Source organism: Olea europaea, chromosome 16 (genome assembly GCF_002742605.1).
Source record: "Olea europaea var. sylvestris chromosome 16, O_europaea_v1, whole genome shotgun sequence".
Classification (NCBI taxonomy): Eukaryota; Viridiplantae; Streptophyta; class Magnoliopsida; order Lamiales; family Oleaceae; genus Olea; species Olea europaea.
The window spans coordinates 13,271,162-13,291,150 of NC_036252.1; the positions used below are offsets into that span (position 1 = coordinate 13,271,162).

The 19,989-nt window shown below is 33.4% G+C and overlaps 2 protein-coding genes and 1 pseudogene across 8 annotated transcripts; 2 read left to right on the top strand and 1 right to left on the bottom strand.

Moving 5' to 3' along the window:
- The first annotated feature begins 1,159 nt into the window (after positions 1-1,159).
- Positions 1,160-5,560, top strand: LOC111412170 (trihelix transcription factor ASIL2-like). Of its 7 annotated transcripts, none has more exons than XR_002705978.1 (4): positions 1,160-2,331; positions 4,639-4,799; positions 4,933-5,066; positions 5,158-5,560. XR_002705978.1 is itself a non-coding variant. In XM_023042967.1 (2 exons), the coding sequence occupies exons 1-2, from the start codon at positions 1,431-1,433 to the stop codon at positions 4,659-4,661; spliced, it is 924 nt and encodes a 307-aa protein (XP_022898735.1). In that variant the 5' UTR covers positions 1,160-1,430; the 3' UTR covers positions 4,662-4,926. The 7 variants fall into 7 exon arrangements, 2 of the variants coding, with proteins under 2 accessions (XP_022898735.1, XP_022898736.1); XR_002705979.1 differs by having other exon boundaries at positions 4,984-5,066; XR_002705980.1 differs by lacking the exon at positions 4,639-4,799 and having other exon boundaries at positions 5,158-5,510.
- A 223-nt stretch (positions 5,561-5,783) lies between these two features.
- LOC111412829 lies at positions 5,784-7,183 on the bottom strand (annotated as a pseudogene).
- Positions 7,184-18,757: 11,574 nt separating this feature from the next.
- Positions 18,758-19,597, top strand: LOC111412830 (dof zinc finger protein DOF1.5-like). Its single transcript, XM_023043722.1, has one exon. The coding sequence runs from the start codon at positions 18,972-18,974 to the stop codon at positions 19,458-19,460; it is 489 nt and encodes a 162-aa protein (XP_022899490.1). The 5' UTR covers positions 18,758-18,971; the 3' UTR covers positions 19,461-19,597.
- Positions 19,598-19,989: the final 392 nt, after the last annotated feature.

The following is a 19,989-nucleotide window of genomic DNA, read 5'->3' on the forward strand; positions in this document are numbered from 1 at the left end:
TTCAAATCAATTTAGATGGGGTCATTCAAAAAAAATAAAAATAAAAAATAAAAAATAAAAAATAAAAAAAAATAAAACTTGATTAAAAGTATAATGGAAAACATATTTGATTGATACGAAACAAATTGCGATCCAAATATTTTTAAAATAATATAAAAGACAAGGCCAACATCCAAAATTTTGATATAGAAACAAATATATATATTTTTTTCTTTGCATAGATCCATTTTGATAAAAAAAATATGAAAAACAAAAATATTAAGGAAGAAGAAAAAAAAAATATGAAGACATATACTTTATATACACGAGGAATATGTCATAGAAATCAACCTCATGAGAGGTTTATGTAATTTTAAAAAATAGAAGGGATGTGATATTTGTGTGTAAAGAGAAAATTCATGAAATTTATCTCTAATTAATAAAAAGAATGTCATTTTAAATTAAAAGAAACGGTGATTTTTCCATAAAAATATTAGTGTTAGAAATATTTGTGCCTACATATTTTCGTGTGGATATACAACGCCTTATCTGCATCTAATTCAACTTTGTTGGATATATATTTTACATTCTCTTGTATAAATTTTACCTCACTCTTGATCTATCTTTTTTGTTTCGTTCTATATCCCCTCTCTAGTGGTGTCAAATGCGTCATGTCAAACATAATTCATTATACAATTTCATTTGCCAATTCAAGCCTCCACGAACTCATGTTGCTCGACCCATCTTGAACGTCTACTCCTTTTTCACATTGCGTACTGCTACATTAATCCTCCATTCACCAAGCTACCCCTTTTCGTTCATTACGTAATAGTTCAAGATATTTCTAAATGGCTATTTCTAGAATAGTTCGAGAGTCTTTGAAACAAAAGTCTTTTGAGTAATAAAGAGAGTTGCCAAGAAGGACTCAAAATGGAAAATGAGCCTAACATAGAAAAAAAAAATTCAATTATTGTGTTTTTCTTTCGTTGACTTGATTATTCTTTACATATTTTTTAAAATAAAAAATAATAATTACACAAAATTTCACTTAAAAAGTTAAAACACACTAGAATAGCCGAGACGAGACGAATCGGATCTAGCCTTCCTTATCGGCCCAGTTCCGAAGCCCACTAATTCAACAGATGGAATAAATCTAAAACCATCAGCGGCTTGAAACAATAAGAAGATCGTAATCGTGATATAGCAGAGTTTACCAATAAAATTCCGCAATCGCGTGAGCCACGCGCCCCGGCGGTACCCTCTCTCCCCTTAACCCTTCTTTCCCAACATGTTTACCGCACGTGCCAATTCGCCATCCGGCGCCCCCTTCGCCGCACTTACTTTATCTCACCCACTCGCCAAAATTATTAATCCTCTGTCTACTCTCTTCTCTGTCAAATCTTCAACCTCAGATCACCGTCGAAATTACCATAATCGCTGATTCTAGATCCATGAGCGATTTTATGGAATCGTCGACGCCGGCGCGTCAGGTACCGTTCCGAGAGGATTGTTGGACGGAGGAGGCCACTTCGACGTTGGTTGACGCATGGGGCCGCCGTTACTTGGAGCTCAACCGTGGGAATCTCCGACAGAAGGATTGGCAGGAGGTAGCTGACGCCGTTAACGCACGCCACGGTCATACCAAGAAGACGCACCGCACCGATGTTCAGTGCAAGAATCGAATCGATACCCTCAAGAAGAAGTATAAGATTGAGAAGGCCAAGATTGCTGAGTCTAATGGAAACCTAACCTCGTCATGGCCTTTCTTTTCTCGTCTTGATGTTTTGATCGGCTCTAATTTTAACAAGCAGCAGAAATTTACGCCATCGCCTATCCCGTTGGTGTCTCAATCGACGCCGTCGTTGCCCCTGCCGTCGCCTCCGATGGCTGTTCCGTTACCGTTTCGTAATTTGCCATCTGCGATGTTTCCTACGGCTATTTTGCCTCAGAAGCGTCCCTTTTCCTCTTCATCACCACCGCCACCAATGGTGGAGGAGTCGTATTTCAGGAGGAATTACTCTGCCATGGCTGCTGCCGCCGCTGCGGCCGAGGATGCACCTGATGCAGAGGATGAGGGAGACTCGGGTGGGGATGAAATTGAAGTGAGCGAAGAGAGGGGCGCGGAAGTGGAGGAGGGAGATGAGGGGATGAGGAGATTGGCAAAGGCGATAGAGAGGTTTGGAGAAATTTATGAGAGGGTGGAAAGCATGAAGCAGAGGCAGGTGATGGAGCTGGAGAAGCAGAGGATGCAATTCGCCAAGGAATTGGAGGTTCAGAGGATGCAGTTATTTATGGATACTCAGGTCCAACTCGAGAAGATCAAGCAGGCTAAGCAAGCTGGATCTTCTGATGGTATTGCTTTGAATCTTGTATTATTTCATGAATTTTGTTTGTCAAGTTTGTGACTTGAAGTATATTTTTGTGAGTTCGTTGTCCTTCATAATAGTTTGTCAAATGTTGCATATTTTAGGGGATTGAGTAGCAGATATTATAACTTCTCATTAATCTCTTTAGAAGCTTATATTATATTTCTGTGTGTCAAAATTGGGTTTGTATATTTTGCACTTGGTGGTTTCTTACATTAGATGAGAATTCCTAAAGAATATGGAAGATATCTACCTGGTGTTGAAGTTGAGTTCCAACCTAACTGACACCTTAGTGTCCTCAAATATTTTTTACACATTAAACATTTCTTGTTTCATTATGGTTTCTAGCTATATTTATTACTGTTGCATGGCATCGGGGTGGTTTGATAGGTTTAGGACTGCATGAAAGTTTGTGCTTTAATTGCTATAATCCTGACTATATGACTGGTGAGCTATATCCATTAAATTAAAGTGTATGACCATTCCTTTGACTCTTGATTGTATTTATGCTTTTTATTCAACGAAACTATAATTTTTTTTTTTTTAATATTAACCAACCCTTAAGCTTTACATGCTTGAGCTTTTAACTTTTAAGAAACTTTAGATAACCCGATTTTTCACTCAAGTGTACAATGATATGTGTTATGGCAATGAATTAAAGTTGGTCTTTTACACTGCACAGTGTTAGTTCTGTGCCGTATTTATCTCCATGGACATTGATGCTCTAACACGGCAATGAAGTAAAGTTGGTCTTTTACACTGCACAGTGTTAGTTCTGTGCCGTATTTATTTCCACGGACATTGATGCTCTCAGTGTAACTTTATGTCGAAGCACTTCAAATAAAGAGGCTGAAACTAATGTTATGGTTTTTGGCATAGCAGGAGGTTGAGCATTTCCTTGCATTTCTTGTTTACCTGGTTGAGTTTTTCTGTGTTTCTCTTTTCATTGTTTAGATTGCTATTTGTATCCAATACAAAGCTCTAGTTTGCTACTTGCTTTGAAATTGTTTTTCCTTTTTCTGTCATGGAATAGAGGTTTTCCAAATTCTATGCTAAGGGAGAACAACCCCAAGAAAAATCAAGTTACTTGCAATTACTACCTACCAAATAACTTCACTCTTAAATGAAGACTGTTGCTCAGGATGTCATGTGCCTTTTTAGAATAATATTTCATATATTAAGAGCCCGTTTGAGCCATGTCATTCCAAAAAAATACATTGTTTAACAGTGATTTGACATCATTTCAACCACACATTTTTCAATAAAATAATATTACACGCGGATCAAAAACTTTTTCTTATATTTTAACCACTCATTTTCCATCAATACACTATTCAAGAATGCATTATTACCAAAATAATGTGGCTTAAACACCCCCTAAGACATGACTATTTCTTGTTGGTGGTTTTGTGTACTTATCTATTATTGTGAGCTGGAATTTAATTTGTTTGAAGCTTTGAACAACATTAATCAACAAACAATGAATTCTCTTAAGCGTGAAATGAATCTCAATATAGATTTGTTAGCTCCATTCAAATGCTCTATCTTTAATAGGGATGACTTTGTATTATCATAATTTGATACAATAATTCTAAGGTATGGGTTTATCATTCTGCATGCTTGACTTTTGGGAAGTTCGGCAAGGACTTTTCACATGGTGACGATGAATGAGGCCGAAGCATCAAATCAATAAAGATGAACCCTGTGATGACTGACTTCTTAGGTCAGATTATGGAGTTCAATTGTTGGATTTGTGGACAGCCCCTTTAACAGAATAGTAGTGTTGAAAATTGTGTCGACTCTCTAAAACTTTGCTGATAATAGATCTAACTTATGGTAGAACTGTAGAAACTTTGTACTTCCATATGGCTGTGAACAAAATATTTTTCCTTTGAGCCCTTTTGAATTTTCTTCTTCAAACTGTGTGGCTACCTACTCAGCTAGTTTCAGGCTTCTCCCAAGTTCAGTAGTCTTCTTCTTGACCATAAGAACCCTTAGTGCCTGGAGTTTTAAATAATGCTAAAGATATCAGGATTCTTTGCCTTTTCACTTTCCGATGATGTTTCAGTTTCAATTTGGCTTTTTCATTGTTCAGCATGTAGGATTCACCTATACCTCGGCTATAAAATTTGTCCTCCATGCCCTCGTCCTCCATATGATGAAAAATGATTTTTCTGAATCTAAGAAGAGACTGGACTGATTTCTCAAATAATAACTTGAATATGTTAATAATAACTTGAATATGTTTTTTGGCGATGATTTGAAGAAGTTATTTTAGTTAATTGTTGGACAGGTACCCCTTCTACTGGACTATAAAAGCAAGGGATCCAGAAACTCCATAAAAGATTCAGAAGTGCATGCCATTAAAATTGCTCGAATATGCTGAAAAATTAATTGGGAATGCAAAAATATTCATTTGTATTGGCCTGAATCAGTTCGTGGAGAAGGATATAGGTTTTTTATGTTTTTGTGTGGGGTTCATTTTTAGTTACCTTAACTATGTGGAGTGATGGTTTAAATTATTCAGATTATGAAGGCATGTCAACTTGAGTATCCTTTTCATTCAATGTTTTGAATTCTTTGGTAGAAGGTTGAGCTTGTGTGTTTGAATGATGCAAACTCTGTATTGATCGCGCAGCTTGAAGTTATGAAACCTAATCACGTGGCAACAAGATGCAATTTGATGTTGTAGTGTAGTAGTGGCCAATCATACTCTCTTAGGTACATCTAGTTGTTTTTGACCTGTTTATATTAGTGCAACTTTGATACTCATAATACAGTTTCTTAAAGGCTTTACTGTGTTGTGATGCAGATATTTATAGTTAGCTGTGAGGAAGAGAACTTGATGGCTTTTGGAGTTGAAGCACAAATAGCTTTTGCGAGTCCTTGATGATTTGCACATAATTTCTGTCAATATTACTATAAAAACATTGGATTTGGCAAATTTTCAACAGAGAACTTTCTGTATTCTAGTGAATAGAAGATTGTCTGTTATATTGTGTCTGAATTTTATTAATAACTTAATTATGCAGTTAATTTAGTAGGTTCTATATCCTTGATGTCTCTGTATGCCAAACTCTAGTGCCTAAGTTTGGCCTGCTGAAACTTAAAACTTACGGTGCATTGTTCTAGTTAAAAATGTTGATTTCTTTTGTATTTTTTCTACATTTTCTTGGAAACATGAAATTATGAACATTTACATGAATTTTTCTCAATATGCATAGCTTATGTATTGGCCACACACCTTTTTTTTTCCAATATTCTTTGTTCAAATTTTCTGCTCCTTCCAGTTTTTTCTTAATAGGCTTTTGTAGTTGCTTCCCCCCGCCCCCCCTCCCTTCCCAGCCTCCCCCCTGTTTCTGTAGCATCCCTAGCTTGTTGAAGATAACATTTTTTTTTTCTCTTTTACTTGTATTATAGAAATGTTCATTTGTTACGGACTGAACAATCCATTTTGCAGCTAGATTTTAGTCTTTTATTGAGATACAAGATTTATCTAGGTATACAATAATACATCAGTATCACTTAGAAATCTTGATGTAGCCAACATGAGAGGGGTCAGAAACCTTGATTAAAGTGCCAAGCACTGGTACCATTAAGCACTTTGAAGACTCCATCCTATAGAAGAATCCCAAGCATTTGCAATTTTTGCTACACTCGTCTCTGCACTGGGCTAGCTTCATGGGTCCAGACCCTTCATTGTATGCACTAGTGAAGTGTTCAACACCATCAACCTTGTAGTAATCTGCATTTGAGCCACCTTTGCACGGTGGGAGCATCGGTTCTGTGCAGGCAGTGCTCCATCCTAGCAAGCCCTGAGGCCTTGGGCATGCTACACATTGATCGTGATCGCATACTCCTAATGATCCACATCTTTTAGGCAGTTGGCATTCGCTTGCTCGGTCATTATCCCGGTCGAAGAGCATGTATGTTACCTCCCAGGCACCCCAATCCACGTTCGTATTGTACGTGTACATTCTTAGGTTACCATCAGTGTCAACTCGGAGCATAGTGTAAGTGCTATTGTATTTGGGTCTAGACAGTATGTTTGTCCCGAAGCTATTTGAGTTGCTTAGATTGAATCTAAACCCGAGCTCGAATGCGAAAGTTCCGCCATACTCTGGTTCACAATAGAAACCAAGGTAAGCCAAAGTGCCTTTCCCATTTCCAAACTCGTTCGATTTGTAGTAAAGCAAAGGCTTCTGTGAATTCTTGGTTTGATAATACATGGCCCAATGCCTTTGCTCCATGACGAAGGCATACGGTCCACTAGAAGGTTCGGTGATCGACAACCGGCTCACGAGCCTAGTTGGGCCACCGGAGGGTTTCAAGGCTTGGCCCACCAAGAGTGTATCCGATGTATAATTAAAGCTTTGCCACACATATTTACCTTTACTATCGTACAACACCAAGTTGCCATTTGGTAGCAAGTCTAGACCAAGGACACCCTTATTGGCCGTGTTGGTTTGCCAAGCCACCGTGCCATCGACATCTGCCAAGACCAATTTCCATCACTATTAAATGTCAATGTTGCATTTTCCTGCACTGGCTTACCACGGTTGGCGTCCCAAACCCAACGCATGACAGACTCAGATCTTCGGTGACCCATTCGTAGTCCTAGAATAAAGGCATTAGGAGTGGCATTATAGAAACAAAGAGTAAAGGGATACTTGACAATGTCTAATGTGCGGTAGTCAGTTGAATACTCGACGAAGTATTCTCCTAATGAACCTTGGTTAACATACTTGAATGTTTTTGAAGGTGGAACAATCGCTTTAGTCGCAATAGACGAAGTAAGAAATGTGATAAGAAATGGAAGAAAAAACGAAGGAGCCATTGTTGAGGTATGTTTTTGAATTTAAATAATGTGTATGCATGTATTTATAGGGATATTTACATTACACCACTTGCCATTTTCGATGGGCTATCAGAGGTATTTGGATATTAAGATTGACTCTGGCCAATTGAATCAAGCCATGAAGATAATTTACATAATAAATAACGAAATGGCCGTTTACTATGTGAATCTTATCCTTAATAGGTCGCATCGGGAAAGGCGCAGTGTTCCGAAATGTGATTTAAAGAATGGTTCAATGAGATTATCCAAGCTAACAATATAAAAAAGGTAGACAATAGAAAGACATTTAATTGAAATTTTATACTTATATGATTTTATTTTTGTCAATAATTCCCTTAATCTTTTAGTGTATATTTGACAAAGTTTATAATTACTTATCATAGTGCTTCTTTTACCTTCAAAATAGAGAGAGAAAAAAATTATAAATAAAATGGAGTTATTTGTTGAGGAATTAAAGTTATATGTAAATCAATATTACATATTGTTAATTTGGGTGTATATATATTTGGAGTTTTGGACACTAGAAAATTTATGTAACAAATTATGTTGTAGATCTCGGACACAAGTTTAATTAACTAAATTTTGTTACCATGGTTTGTTATAAATATGCACACCCTCCTCATAAGTTTAACTAAATTTTCTAATTAATTATTGAAACATGTAATTGAATTATGGATTAATCTTGTTGTACATTACCTTGTATATAAGGGTGTCCATGTCCCGGCGCCTCGGCGTGGGCCCGTGCATGGCAGGCGCCTTGGGTGACCATTATGGACACTCTTATTTACAAGGTGATGTACTACATGCTCCATGAATTATTATATGATATGAAATCTATATTTATGTTTGAATCATTGAGGCCTTCTCAATTTCGATTTTCAGGAAATATACATAACTATCTTGTTATTTTATTCATTATCAGGAAGTATACATGTTGCATATATAATAAATTAGCATAATTAAGCCCCCATTAATTTTGATCATATTGGGAGAATAGTGCTTTTTGAAAAATTGATGGTTGTAAAAGAATGAAAAGTTTTTGATTTACATGTAATATTATTTTATTGAAAATTGTGTGGTTAAAAATAGAATTGATAAAAATTTAATTTAATTTAATTTGATGAGATTTAATGAGGGCCAAACAGGGGCTAAAACGAGTTTAGAATTTGATTGTATAGCAGTACCAAGCCGTAGAAGAAAACAAGCTGCCGCATACCTTAATTAAAATTCTATGCATTTTAGCTCAATTTGACTATTATTATTTCTCTCAAGTTGTCAGTATAATTATTTCTCAAGTTGTAACTATTATGGGTATTGAATTTGAGCTCTTCCGTTTGGCCATTAGGACTTTTAGGGGATTTAACAATGAGCATTTATTGATGGAAAATTTAATAAATCTTACTACAAATTACTAAATAATGTTATTCATAGTCAAAGACCGTAATAATTATCCTATGTGACAACTTGTTATTTGAAATATTAATTTTCTATAAGTATGTTGCCTTAAATTACAAGAAAATAACGTTTTATATAACAAGTTGCCTCACAATACGATTACTACAATCGCTATCTATGAATATAATTACTCCAAATTGCTTGACTGATTTGAGAGTTAAAGGACTTTCACTAGACAACCCCAATAGCACCTTAGATGTGCGTTCTTTTGTAAGTAAATCCAGCCAGTAAATCAATTAAAGATTTTTATTTTTCACGTTTTGAATATTAATTGATTTTGATGTCAATGATGCTTATCTTTACTTGACTTAAATGAGTTTAATGCAACTTAGATCAGACCTTCGAACTCAACGGTGATTGTAAAAATACTTGATAATTCCTATATTATCTTCTTGTTAAATGGTGATTAGAGGTGCTTACAAACAAAAATTAGATAAATTGAAATAGGAGTTATCTAAGAAGTTTGTAATGAAGGATTTGAGTGTTGCAAAATAAATCATTGGAATGATGAAGTCATGAAATTATCATATGAAGATTACGTGAAGAAGGTTCTAAGCAAGTTCAAAATAGATGATGCAAAACTAGTGAGTACTCCTTGACTAGTTACTTCGAACTATCAAAAGAGCTGTCACTCTTTATGGAGCAAGAGCAAGTATACACGATAAAAGTGCCATGATAAGTGTAGTTTTTACACTTATTTGGGATCGTAAAGGATGATGTTTTGTTATTTTTAGACAAACTACTACTTAATTTGTTAATTATTGCTTTATTATGAAAAGTTCATGTTTCGAAGAAGAATTGGAAGAAAGAATGGAAAAGGGGTAAAATGAAGCAAATCCAAAATTTGAGGACTAAAATGCAAATAATTAAAAGTTATTTCAGACCTCACGATGAAGATTTGAGAGTGCCTTGGTCAATTAGATGATGAAAGAAGTCAAATAGATGAATTATAGTCAAAATATTATCATACATCAACTTTCAACGGAAAAAGTTATACTTCGAATTTTTAGTCTCACATTGAGACCCAATTTTGGCAAAGAAAACTTTCGAATTGGAAAAATGATATACTTGTAGCTCTCTAAGTAAGCTTTCTAACGCATTTCGAATCACCCCAATCGGATATCGGGAGAGAAAGTTATAAAAAAAAAAAAAAAACTAAAAATTGTTTGGCTACCAGAACTTAGTCAAAGCGCATGCCCTCGCCTGCAGGAGAGGCGCGTGCCCCCAACCAAAAAGGAGGCGACTGAGGCACCCAAGGCTCCCAGGCGTGCGCCTCAATGTTAAAACTGGAAAAATTTAGTTTTCCTTATGTTATTTTGGTAAAGAGTCTTCTTGACATCATATAAATAGGAGAATACGCTCATATCATTGAGAACCTCACTTAAACCTAAAAATTCATAGACTCGGCATATTTTGGAGGCGAAGAACGAGGCTACATCATCAATATCAAGGGAATTGTGAAATATTCTTAAAAATTATCCATCCAAAATCAAGATTTCATTCAAAAAAATGGATTTCTTTACTATTTCCCATATTTCTTCGATATGAGTAATGTCTTTTTATTATTTCTTATATAATTAATAATTAGGATGGTTTGCTAAGTTTTTCATTGTATTGGATGAATGATGTACTCTATTGTTTGTTTATTTTAATTCAAGACAATTAATTTAGTATTTCATGATTTTTCTTTATTGGTTTTGCATTCTCATTGAACTATTTAATTGCTTGATCACCAATTAAATAGTAAGTTGCTTATTGTAGTGTAGGGAACGCATTAGCTGTCTGTTCTCAGGTTGGACAGTAAAGGTCAAAAGCTGGAATTCGAGAAGAGAAGACTCCCAAGAGCTTCTTGTAATAATTTATATAAGTCTAGAACGCAGTAAAATCAACACATGGATAATAGTATTAGGAATAATATCTATCGTATGTGTAATCATGTGTGATAAATCCTATAAATCAATGCATGTTTTTCATATAAATTTGGACTATGAATAGGATCAAGTCATGTTAAACATAAGTTTAATATGTCTTGGGAAAGAATATTAATAAAAGTGGATTATCGATGATCTTGAATGCATGAATTTACTAAATTATGAATTAAGAGTTGAATTAAATGGTAATAGGAGGATTCACGATTCCAATACAAACATCCGCATATTAAATAAATAGTTTATTTGTTTTGTTAGTTTAGGACTAGTACAAAGAACACATAAATCACAACTCTCTTGATATCATCACACTTCGAATTTAATAGCAGCTATTGAACTACAAATTAGACTTTATTTCTCATGGAAACGATACTCTTAACTCACAAATCTTATTACTTATACAATGATCTCATACGCTTACGGGTTTTCTACAAACAAGTTTTTGGCGTAGTTGTTTGGAAATAAGGGATTTAATTTTAGTTTAGTAGTTTATGTTATATTCGATTTTCTTTTTATTTGGCTACCCACCCTGATCTCTCTTATTTGGTATTCTTTACAGGTATCACTCAGTAGTGCATTTAGGATTCTGACGCTGGCATGGTAATAAGATTTTTGCAATAAATAATCTCGACATGAACTATAACGAAGAAGATATCTATTATCAATTATGCTATGGGATGCATTCTACTGGCTACTGCTTGAATACATGCACTGATCCTTATCAGCTCAAAATCCTACTGTTTAAATAATATTAAAGATGTTGAAACTTAGCAATTGACACATTTTTTGAATGCTACATGCTCGTGGGTGAGTGTATCCCTTCCAACACTCTTGTGGGAGTTGGTCCGTCCATGTTAAACAAAGAGGCACTTGCAAAACACTACACTGATGTTGCCAAGTTGGATGAAAACAAACTGTGTGTGGGAGATGGCATATTCTAGTATGAAATTAAAAGGTGGAGATATAATCCACTAGAGAAATTTGAAAGAAAAGAGTTCCATTGTCTGTGGATATAGATTGTAAACTAGCCATTCAACCCGAAGATATATCAATTATGGAAGACAAGAACAAAGATGATGAAAGTTCAATTACAAATGAACAAAAAGAATGGGAGGTAATTAATGAAGAAGACATTAACCCACATTCTGTCGATTTCATTGATTGTCCTATCATTGAATTTGTAAGTATGCCCAAAGAGGAAGAAGAAATCTACATAGTTGAATTTGAATCAGATGAGATAAGCAAGTCATATCACATTGGAAGGGACAAGGTTAAAACTTGTAGAAGCAATAAAGAATGGAGCAAAGTCAAAAGAGGCAAACTGAACAAGGCATCAAAAGCATTATTCAGAATTCCATGATGCCGAAAATAAAGTCAAGCTAATGACTTTAAACAAAGCTCTTATTGGGAGGCAACTCAATCTTTCTTTCATTTTATTTATTCTATTCTTTTAAAAAAAAATTAGAATAGTTTAAAATAATTTAGATTAGTTTTCAATCAATTTTAGAGGCTCATCATTCACACCCAGTTTCTCCTTATATCCCCTATATATTAGTTGATTTATCAGATGTTTGAGTTAAGTAACATGTGTTCTATGTATTTGATCTTTAATATTTTATTTGATAGCATTGTGTAGGAACATGAAGTCACAGAACCTTAAACCAACGTTGACCAAGGAGACAACGGAGTAATAGGAGAAGCTAACCATTGGATTACACACCATATCAAGGAAGTCTTGTCTTCATTTTTTTCTCACCCTTTATATGTGGATTTAGAATTTAAGACATTGAGGATTATGTCTAATTTAAGTTTGGGTATGGAAAATATGAGCTCTCTTTTTTATTGTGTGTGTTTTTGTATGTGTTTTATTTCTTTAGATATTACAAAAAAATCAAAAATATTTTTCTTTTTGTGTGCTTGCGTAAATTAGCTAGCCTGACTGGTAATGATGATTACATCGATCTATGAATGGTGAATATGTTGTATACTTAGATTAACGTTTGCTTTTCCATGTGAAATTTGATAAAAATTGAGCACGTGAATCAAGTTAAGCATTGTGTAGAAATGAGTTGATTTCATAATTTAATAGGTTGAAACGGTGGACTATAGATGCTACATCCAAAACCACTATATTTTACATCCTTAGATCAAATTTAGAATAGTTTGGGGGATTTCACCGTTGTATGAAGATTTTGAGATAAATGGAGGTTCCTTGTATGAAACTAAAAAAATATTGTGTTGATTGTCTAAGGTCAATATGATGAAATTGGGTGAAAGTCTCAAATTAGAAGTCGATTTACTTGGATAGGTGTTTTATAAGGGACATTGCATTAATCAAGGCATAAAAAAACGAAAAAAGAAAGTTAAATAAAATATTTTATTTGAAAAATTCTCGTCGTAACCTTTATGACTCGAGTTATTAAACATGTAAGGGTGTTAAAACCCGTCGTCCTAAAGTCAACTAACTTGGATGTCGTCGGCCTAAAGCTCACTAAAATGGTCGTTTAGAAAATTTAAGGGAGATAATGCTGCAAATAAAGACAAAAAAGTGTTGAAATGAAAATTGAGCAAAAATTAGAAAAAGTAGGTGCATGAAACAGAAGATGCATTAAATGCCTCAATTAAGCACCAAACACTTGTTGAAGAAAATTGACTTTTGATAAGGGATTATTAGCCTAGTTGAGTTCTGGAGATTGAAACAATCAAACTATGGAAAATCTTTATTTATTGATATATCGATTCGTAATTAGTGAGATTTACCTAAACTAGAGAGATAAGAATAGTATTAAAATTCAACCTTAGGTTACATGCTTGAAAAGAGAAAAAATAATAAGTTTGGGGGTGTATGAATCTTACGAGTGATGAAATGACATATTTGACCATTGAGGGTCGAAAATTGAAACTTCTTGTGAATTTATAATGCTATGCTTAATTCTTCACACACATATGTCAATTTTACATTAAAAAAGTAGATTTTAATTTCTGCATTGTGATTAAGTTGTACATAGATTTGATTTTATGATTTCAATCCTGAGATAAAAAGTAGGGTTAGCCAGCTAAATCTTTTTGCATTACTTGATTGATTGGCCACCAATTAGATAATTAGCATTATGTATTTGTGTATTGCTGTGTTTTAGTTTTGTTTGAAGACAAATAAAGATTCAAGTTTAGGGGTTTGATAAATGTAGTGTCTACACTTATTTGGAATCATAAATGATGATATTTTTTTATTTTTGGACGAATTAGTACTTAATTTGTTAATTATTGTTTTATTAGGAAAAGTTCATGTTTCAAATAAGAATTGAAAGAAAGAATAAAAAAAAGGGTAAAATGAAGCAAATCCAAAATTTGGGGACTAAAATGCAAATACTTAAAAGTTATTTCAGACCTCACGATGAAGATTCGAGAGTGTCTTGGTCAATTAGATGATGAAAGAAGTCAAATAGATAAATTATAGTCAAAATATCATCATACATCAACTTTCAACCGAAAAAGTTATACTTTGAATTTTTAGTCTCATATTGAGACCTAATTTTGGCATAGCAAACTTTCGAATTGAAAAAATGATATCAAAGAGGAATTGTAGCTCTCTGAGTAAGCTTTCCAACACATTTCGAATCACCCCAATCGAATATCAGGAGAGAAAATTATGATAAAATACTAAAAACTATTTGGCTACTGAAATTTAGTCAAGGCGCACGACCTCGCCTGTAAGAGAGGCACGCGCCCCCAACCAATAAGGATGTAACTAAGGCACCCAAGGCTCCCAGGCGTGCACCTCAATGTTAAACATGAAAAAATTTAGGTTTTCTTATTTTATTTTGGTAAGAAGTCTTCTTGACATCATATAAATAAGAGAACACACCCATATCATTGAAAACCTCACTTAAACATAAAAATTCATAGTTTCAACGTATTTTGGAGGCGATGAACGAGGCTACATCATTAATATAAAGGGAATTGTGCAAGATTCTTAAAAATTATCCATCCAAAATCAAGATTTCATTCAAGAAAGTGAATTTCTTTACTATTTCCATATTTTTTCGATACGGGTGATGTCTTTTCATTATTTCTTATATAATTTAATAATTAGGATGGTAGGCTTAGTTTTTTATTATATTGGATGAATGATGTACCCTATTATTTTTTTATTTTAATTCAAGATAATTAGTTTAGTATTTCATGACTTTTCTTGATTGATTTTGCATTCTCATTGACCTATTTAATTATTTGACCACTAATTAATTAGTAAGTTGCTTGTTGTAGTGTAGGAATACTCACAATAAAGCCATCTTTGATAGGCTATGATTTCCATGGAAAATGGAAAATGGAAAATGAATTCCACTTTCCCACTTTTGCCATGCTTGATGGCAAATTTTTTCCATTTCCTTCCATTACGCACCCATTTTCCTGTTTTTGGGAAGTTCCAATTCTTAAGGGTATGATGAGAATTGGTTTTCTAGGCAACTTTTTTTCTTTTTTCTTTTTCCTTTTTTTTAGCAATGGAAACAAATTATATCTCTAATTGTAAAAAATTGTTTTCCTTAAATTGACAATATTTATGAAAAGTAAAGCCAAACGAACACGAAAAAACACTTTTATTTCAAAAATTTTCAGGTGAAAAATTATATCATCAAATATAATAATTGATAATTTTCAGTAAACAATTTCTAGGCAATTCAATTCCCTGAAATTCGTTTTCTTTCCACCCAAATTTCATCTTTACAATCAAATAGACCCTAAGTCTAAAATGCAGTAAAATCAACACATGGACAATAGGTATTAGAAATAATATTTATGGCATATGCAATCAAGTGTGACAAATTCTGTGAATCAACATATGTTTTTCATATGAATTCGGATTAGGAATAGGATCGAGTCATGTTAAACATAGTTTTAATATGTCTTGGGGAAAGAATATTAATAAAAGTGGATTATCAATTGTCTTGAATACATGAATTTATTAAATTATGAATTAAGAGTTGAATTAAATGGCAATAGAGGGATTCACGATTCCAATACAAGCATTTACAAATTAAATAAATAATTTATTTACTTTGTTAGCTTAGAACTAGTGTAGAGAACATATAAATCACAACTTTCTAGATATCACCACACTTCGAATTTAATAGTAATTATTGAACTACAAATTAGATATTATTTTTTGTGGGAACGATACTCTTAACTCACAAATTTTATTACTTGTACAATGATCCTGTACACTTGCGGGTTTTCTATGAACATGCCTCGTGCCTCTGTTATTGGCAATCTTTTATAGTGCATGTTTGGTACTGATTTTTTACCCCAAAAAATTAATTTTTTGACCGTTATTTCACTATTCAAGTCGTCATTTTTTACTTCTTCTCTCACAGGTAGGATCCACTTTTTTATCCAACGATCAAAAAATCAATTCTCAAAATAACTACTGAACAAGCCCATAGATTTTATAGAAGTATTGAAATCCATTATATTATCAAATTTTATAATTTAGATAAAACTTGGCCATATAATAATTCGATGATCTCTTTTAACACTTTTTAAAATTTTCAAATGTAAAGAGACCCTAAAGTAAAAGCTCATAACTAAAGAACCAAAACGCTTGGTTGTCCAGATTGGACAAACTGAGCCAACTTTTCTTTAATTAATCAAAATAAAGAAGACTTTTATTAAAGTAATTGCATTATAAAACTCTAATTCAGATTTTATTTGCAACTGAAAGGCAGCACGATACAGTGCATTGCACTAGCAAGTGAGATGAAAAGGTAACTAAAAACAACTTAAGTAGGAGAATGCTATTTACAGACGTTTACTGTCGTAGTCGTCATACGTGACATATATATGACTGTTAGTAATTTGATGCGTAAGGCAATATAAAAACTACCACATTAATACATTAAATCACTAACCGTAATGCATTAAGTCACTAACCACCATATATATGCCCATAGAGTGATTGTGATAATAAGCGATTTCAAATAATATTATTCAATTAAATAGGCATTAGCAAGTTTTTTAGAGAGGTGCCTCATAAAATGAAAAGACATCAAGTATCAATTTATCCCTTTGGATTTTTTCCCTCAAAATATCTTTCGATTATTCTTATTTCTTATATTATTATTATTATTATTATTATTATTATTATTATATATAAATAATAATAATAATAAATTTTGAAACAAATATTGCTTGAATTTCGTCCAAACAGATGTGAGAATTATTGAAATCCACCAAATAAGAAGAAAAATCGAAATATTATCTATCAAAAGCAAGTGTAGGATTTTCAAGAATATTAAAGAGTCGAAACAAATTCTAATCAAATCACAATTTTAATTCAGTAGACAAATCTGAATAAAACTAAAAATTGCAAAAATGACCAAAATACTCTTAAACTAATTAAAAAAAAAAAAAAGTTAAAACGAACCCCCAAACGTTGACCCAAAAGTTTGATGTGCAAAATCGAAAAAAGCTTTCAAATTGTACTTGCTCCCAATAATTCGACGCGTGATCTGAAAGTTGTGCACATTTCATATGTCCTTTTTTCTTCTTTTTTTAATTACTCTAGAATTTTTTCTTCCAAGTGTTCTACGTTAATATTAGAGCATAAAAAGAAAGCAATGAGAATTTCTCACCGTCGTAATATATATGCACTAATTTCATTTTATTTTATCCTTGACTATGTCGTAATTAAATTAATATTTGGTTTCAATAGAAATATCACGTTGACCATTATTGGGATAAGGCAGAATAAACCATTTTATATTGTTTTATTTTTCCTGCCATTTTCTCATATAAAATAAGACCAAATGATTAAAAGAAAATACAAACCCAAGCCGGCCAAAAACTATAAAAAAAAAAAAAAGACTAACACCAGTTTATTGTAAAAAAAGACTAGATACATATAATTTTCTTTATTTTTAATTACGTTGGAAGAAGGATATGGAGAAGTGAGATCGAACCTCCAACTTCTATTTGAGAAGTTTTCACTTGAATCACTAGAGATTCAAGTGTTCTTGTCCATGTGGTCTTCTTTTGGTTCATTAAAAATAAAATAAATAATTTATACATGAATAAATAGTATCTCGTCTTACTGAATAAAATAAAAAACTCATTGCTCTTACAATCATATCTATCTCGACATCTCTTAAGTATTGACATGATAATTATCTTTACATTTTTATCTTAACATTGAAACTGAAAAATAATCTTTTAGGTAATACCCATTCCTTCAAATTGTTTTAAAAAAGAAAAAAAAGAATTTGTGTAGAAGTTGTTTTCAATCGTACATTACCCTATCTTCATTGTTAAGAAATAAAAGCAAATCCCTATGATCTTACATTCTTTAATAATTTATAGAAAGCAAAAAGGATTTCCATTAATCAAATCAAAAGACCTTTTGGCAATTCCCTTTATTTACTTTTATCTTTATGCTCCCACTTTCAAAATGCTTTGTATCTCACCCAACCCAACCTGATGTAGGGCCCACTTTAGAGTCTTTCAAACCAACAAGATTATGACGTGGATCATTATGTGGACAAAAAGTCCAACATTAACTTTATACTCTTTGCTCTTGGCGGCTCCCATACTATTATACTCTCTTTTTCTTTTCATTGAATTTTATGTCTAAAGTCTTGCATTTTATGCACTTTTTGCTCTTTCTCTTTTTAATTTAAGTTTATAGTCAAACTTATGAACCCTTCACACATTACTCAAACATATGGTATAATATCCAAAGTTTTATTAAACTCAAACGAACAAATCTATCTGCTCAAAGTTCAAACGAGTATTCAAAGTTTAATTTAAGCGTGTTTAAATGAGATACTATCTTAAAAATAGAATCTATTATTGAATACAGATGAAACAAATAAATAACATATAAAGGTTAGGACTATTTAGTGGTGGCTCTGCCCATGTACGCACGTGCTCGTAAGCTCACAAGCTGAGCCAAGCCGAGTCCACGAGCTCAAAATTTAAAAAAAAAAAAACATTTACTTTTTTGTTCATATTTTTTACGAGCTCATGAGTCATTCGCAAGCTTGACGAGTGCTCGGCTCATCGAACAAACCCCCAACTCGGCTCGGGCTTGTTTGGGTTTGTCCCGAAACGAGCCTGAGCTTTGACGAGTTGAGCCGACAAATTATTTGACCCTTTTGCCACCCCTATGGCTACTCTTAAAATTGACGTTTAGAATGAAATCCAAATCCTAATATCCCGCACTGGAACAATGCACTTTTTCTTTTGCTTTTTTAGGGCATATATTCACCGCTCACTCTCATTTGTGAGAAAGAGAGAGAGTCCCATTTATAGATATCAACCACCTAAGACTCCTTCATCAAACATAAACATTCTTTCTCACTCCAAACTCTCTCTCTAGATCTTTTTCGTAATATGGCTGAGGTCCAAGACAGCAACAGTTCATCAGGGATCAAGTTATTTGGTGCAACGATTGCAGTGCAGGAGAATGATCATCGTGGGAAGGATGACGATCATGCAAAAAAAGGAGATCTATCGGTAGAGAAAAGGCCAGACAAGATCCTCCCATGCCCCAGATGCAAAAGCATGGAAACAAAATTTTGTTACTTCAATAACTACAATGTTAATCAGCCAAGACACTTTTGTAAAGGCTGCCAAAGGTACTGGACCGCAGGAGGGGCCCTCCGGAATGTCCCCGTCGGTGCCGGTCGCCGGAAAGCTAAGCCACCGTGCCAGGGTCTGTTACCTGAAAGTTGCTTGTTTGATGCTTCTGGGATGCAAGTGCAACAGATGGAGTTTGATTACACGGTTGTGGAGCAGTGGCAAGTGGAGGAGCACGGCGGTTTCCTGCATCGTTTTCCGGCGAGCAAGAGGAGAAATACCTCTAATAGTCAAACTTGTTGATGAATGATCTTCTTCTTTGTCTTGTAGTTGGATGGGAAAAAAAAATATTTCTAGTTGCCCAATCTTCTTGACTTGTATACAATTTGTCCTAATTAAAATATTTAAAGAATTAATCCATGATTAGATGAACCATACAATTTGAATATTAAAATCAAAACAATAGATTAGGTGAATTTTAGACGTTGGTGATAATCATGAAATTCAATAGTAAGTTGAGCGGTAAAAGGATCGAAGAACATGGGTCCCAGCAATTAAGGGCTCCATTAATTAAGGTTGCAGGCATAAGAGTAAACTAAATTATTTAGGAAGGAACTAGATAAAATATTAAAACATTGGTTGTACTAATTAATTGACAAAATTAATACAAATATATATTATAGTATGTGAAATGAATATGAGAATATAAAATATGTAGATTGATTAATAATTGTTGACAATTAATCTTTTTCGTTTTATAGAAAATTAAGAAACTCTTTTAAAAATAGAACTATCGTTTTTAATATTTTGTGATCGTTATATAAGGACCGTT

Coding starts and splice junctions, on each gene's coding strand:
- LOC111412830 (XM_023043722.1), top strand. CDS start 18,972: ATGGCTGAGGTCCAAGACAGCAACAGTTCATCAGGGATCAAGTTATTT.
- LOC111412170 (XM_023042967.1), top strand. CDS start 1,431: ATGAGCGATTTTATGGAATCGTCGACGCCGGCGCGTCAGGTACCGTTC. Junction 2,332..4,638: donor GCAAGCTGGATCTTCTGATG/GTATTGCTTTGA, acceptor ATTGTTGGACAG/GTACCCCTTCTACTGGACTA.